General features: G+C 39.1%; 1 protein-coding gene across 1 annotated transcript; it reads right to left on the bottom strand.

The window, feature by feature from the left end:
• Nucleotides 1-17: 17 nt before the first annotated feature.
• On the bottom strand, nt 18-2,709 carry LOC102201127 (pleckstrin homology domain-containing family B member 1-like). The gene is made up of 5 exons (XM_005755652.2): nt 2,501-2,709; nt 1,354-1,506; nt 862-964; nt 736-775; nt 18-629 (listed from the first exon to the last, which is right to left on the bottom strand). The coding sequence occupies exons 1-5, from the start codon at nt 2,535-2,537 to the stop codon at nt 525-527; spliced, it is 438 nt and encodes a 145-aa protein (XP_005755709.1). The 5' UTR covers nt 2,538-2,709; the 3' UTR covers nt 18-524.
• Between the last annotated feature and the right edge of the window lie 1,634 nt (nt 2,710-4,343).

The following is a 4,343-nucleotide window of genomic DNA, read 5'->3' on the forward strand; positions in this document are numbered from 1 at the left end:
AGAGGTAAGTGCAGTGAATGGTTCTGGGTTTTCTGACTGTTTCCTCACAGGCTACATACCAGCTACATCATAAGTGCTCAGTTCTTGTGGTGTGCCATGTTTTATAAAACATACTGCAGCAACCAAAGCAGTTATGGATTATTTAGATTACTGTTGAATTGTCTGCTTCTTTGGAAGAAGAAGACAGCTGCCATATTTCAATTCCCTGTTGTTTACAGGATTCAGAAAAGAGCCCTCATAAGCCAGCCTGTTTTTGCTCGATAGGATATGGTCTAGGATAATAAATGCAAATGAATGCTGTTGTTTTTGATCCAGTATATAGACCGCAGCATTAGATTTATTTAGTGTAGAGCTAAATGCTTCTTTAAAATGCTCCACTTGGTTAATTTTATTGTCCTAAAATTACAATATTAAAGGGAACTATTATAATTTTACATACTCCATACAAAAAAATGGCTACATATTATAATATATGTACTATGTATTATATTAAGTCGATAATAAGTCTAGTTTTCTGTGTTAAGCTATGATATCTTACCTGGTCCTGCTCCAGGTGTTATGTAGACAGTATGGCGGCTATTGAGGGGGACAGCCTGGTAGGAGTCATCATATGGGTCATATGTGAACACCTACAGTGAAAAAAGCAAAGCACTACTTTTAGCTCTGTGGTGGAAACACTATCTGAGAGCTTGCTGATCGTGTTTAAGCTTTTTACAGAAAGCATGAAGCACTCACCGGGTTTCTTCTGGTCTGCAGCAGAGTCAGTTTCCACGCTCTGAAAAATAAACAAGCAGGACTGAGAAACTGAGGGACGGTTGTGAAGTAAAGCAGAGAATAATGAGGCGAAGCGTGAGTACCTACATTGATTCGTCTTCACTGTTTGCGCACAGGTTGAGTGTTGAGCCGTCCATGAGGTGAACCACGACGAGATTCTCCCTGGGATTGCTCTCTGGTGGAGTCACACCTGGAGTAAAATTAAAGGAGTAAATTACCCATATTTGTTAACCCCTTAGCAGTCGGACGTACCGCCCACGGGACATTGGATGGTTTAGGGGACTAATTGGACTGCTAAGGGGTTAAAGGTAAACCAAAGGTGAGAATGAATGAGCTAAAGCTTCTTTCCTATTTTATAGCAAACTGCGACCAGGCCTACTGTAAGAATACACGTTTTTGCCATGGACATGGTAATCTATTATCATGAGATATTTTCTTCTAAACTTCTATACAGTCTGACCAATATGGTCTTTAAAATACTGCACATTTAAAGCACTTCTGTGTGTCAGCGTTCACACTTAAATAGTGATGGAACATGTTCGCTTCTGGGTATAATTGTATCACAGATCCGTGCCGTACCTCCACATTCCTGACCGGACTGCACATCTATGCATGCTAGTTTGAGACTGACGCGATGCTCCAGCTCTCGCCTGTTGTCTGACTTGTAAAAGCAAAGACTCCCATCGATCCAAAGGTCACACCAGTTGAGCTTCCAGCGTTTTAGGACAGAAGCTGGAGAGGAGACACATGCCACATTGTAAAATTAGTGCATGGTAAGGTGCTGGGATAACTTTAAACTTCAGTTTAACATCCTTCTGTTGCAGGCCTCACATCTCAGGTGATTTAGTAGTTGCTTTTGAATGTAGTCCCACCCCTACCCCTCCCACCAAGCAGGTGTATCTCCATTGAGTGTCCTTGATAAGCCACTTAAAGGCATGGCCAAGAACAAATAATGAGATTACAAGTTACAAAGGGTAGAGTTTCATAATGCGTGAAGTTTTCTAGAAAATCCTCAGTGTCGAGTTTGCAATCTGGTCACTAACACAAATACACAACACAACATACATGAAAAACAGCCCACATGTATTAGCTATGATTAGAATAAAGCTAATAAATGATAGTAGAATTTAAAGCTTTAAAACTCTGGGATGTTGTTATGAACCAATGCAGTATTGGTCATCTGTAGACACAAAGCATCTAACCGAGCAGTTAGCAGTTTGAAGCAGGCAGCTGTATTTAGTGAGCTGCTTTAAAATTCAAAGGATAGCCTTCACAGAGATATGCAGCACACTGCCTGTCCCACGATAAAATTGTAATCTGCAAAAATGCAAAAGGTTTCAAATACATTTCACTGTGCTAAGTGTTATCACTTTATTCAACGCAGTTTAACATTTACCCAAAAAGGTGAGGTAAAATGTGCATGTAACATGCTACATGTCACATGACTAGTCTAGATGTTGATGCTCATACTTAGTCAAACTCCTTAAAAACAGAAAAGTAAAAGAAAATGCAACGGCCCTTATCACTACACTTAACAAATGCAGGTGAAATGGGTGAATATTATTTTAATTATAAGTCTTGTCCTGTAGGTCTTGTCTCTTAAAGCACCCAAAAAATGAAGCCTACATGTTTTTATACATTAACTGAACCGAATAATCGAACCTTTAAGTTACTAGCACTAATTTTATTATAGAATTCCCTGAATTTGTGAAGAAAAAAAACTTACTCTGTCTCCACAACCAGCTTGATTTCAGGAGCGCCATAATCCTCGGATGTTGTTCTTGTTATTAGTTTGCTGTGATAATAATCCAGGAGCAAAAGGCTTGCTTATGTCTAAGAGACTCTGCTGTTGGAGGCCTTTGCCTGGGTTTATATGGCCTCTGTCCTGCGGATATTGAGGTATTGGTAGATTAATCTGGCTCTCACCAGGACTGACACTGATTCAGAGGATCATTCTGGATTAGGAGACCACGCCCTCTCTCAACCCCCCCATCACTCTTTCTGAACTGATTTCTCTATCACACACTTGCACTGTGGGCCACACAATGTTTAAGTTGTTGAACACTCTTATTACATAAACTAAACTCCTGTAGGCCTCAATCCACAGATTCATCTGCACATGCATGACATGCTTTTACAATTTAATCCCTGTCCTAAAATAACATCCAGAGGATTAGCCTAATATTACCCAGGTCAGTTCTGTCAGTCTTCTCAGAATGTCTGCAGGTGATGCATGATGACATCATTTCCTTTTCTAGCCTACAGAAAGTTCTGGTCTTGTTTACATCAGCTCAGTCTCCTGATGGTGTGTTTACACCAGTTCCTAAATTCGGAACTAGTTTTTGTTTGTTTGTTTGTTTGTTTGTTTGTTTGTTTGTTTGTTTGTTTGTTTGTTTGTTTGTTTGTTTGTTTTGTTTGTTTTGTTTGTTTTGTTTGTTTGTTTGTTTGTTTTAACTGTGTGTCAATATGTTATGTTGTCACACCCCATACAAGCTCTGAAATGGCGGCTTTCCTCCCATTGTTACAGTTTTTCCATGAACCACTTGGTGATTATTGTTGATGAACAGTTTTGAAACTCGGCATGAACTAAATATTAATATATACAATTTTATTAATAATAATAATGACGATACACTGAGTGTTAATGGTTTACTGGAGCATGCCTCTCTGTTTTTAAGGGACACAAAAGCACGTACCCACAGGTAAAATGGTAGAGAAGTTGCAGAAGTGGTTCTGTTTCTTTAGGAGTTGCTATTTGACATCCAGGGCATGACTTGTCTTGTAAACATTTCAATCACAGTGGGGATCGTGGAGAATCTTGACTGCCGCCTCTCATAATTCCCAGCAGGCGTCTTTATTTGAAAGCTCGGCTCACTGCAGTCAGAAGACGTATATGTGCTGCTGTTGTGTTTGATGAACAGAATCCGCTCTCTGATTGTCAAATTTTTCATTTTAATATATTTCTTCTTATCTAAAGCTTTTTTCCCCTCTAAGTGATGTTTCTCTCGGTCCCTTCATATAACTCCTGCTGTTTTATTTAAGAGTTGAACCCCTGAAATCAGTTATAATCTGACATTTTTCAGTAGCCAGCTTCCATCATGTTTGCCATAGAAATATTTTAATGTATACCCAAAATGTTGGCATTTAATACTCAGTCTAAAACATACACAGTAACTCAGTCAGACATCTTTCTTTGCCCAGTTTACCCACTATTACTCTTCTCCACATCTTCAGTTCATCTGAACCTTCCCTAATGGTCGCTACCAGTGAAAACCATTACATCTTCAGCTCTGCCACCTTTTTGTCAGTGCCACGGTCTCCAAACTATACATCAGAGCAGGTCTCACTTCAATCTTGTAAACATTCCCTTCTTACTGTTCTTCTGTCACACCAGAGAGAGAGTGAGAGGTGAGTAAATATTGGCGGATGAACCACATAAAATACTGACGTCAACTCATGAATGAATGAAAAAGTACTGAAACCACTATATAATGGAATAAATGGCTTTTGGTGTGCACATTCAAAAATAATTTTACAAAGCAATAAAGACTAAAGTAAGAAAATAAATG

Source organism: Pundamilia nyererei, unplaced genomic scaffold, assembly GCF_000239375.1.
Source record: "Pundamilia nyererei isolate P.nyererei 1_Seehausen unplaced genomic scaffold, PunNye1.0 scaffold02386, whole genome shotgun sequence".
In the NCBI taxonomy this organism is placed as follows: domain Eukaryota; kingdom Metazoa; phylum Chordata; class Actinopteri; order Cichliformes; family Cichlidae; genus Pundamilia; species Pundamilia nyererei.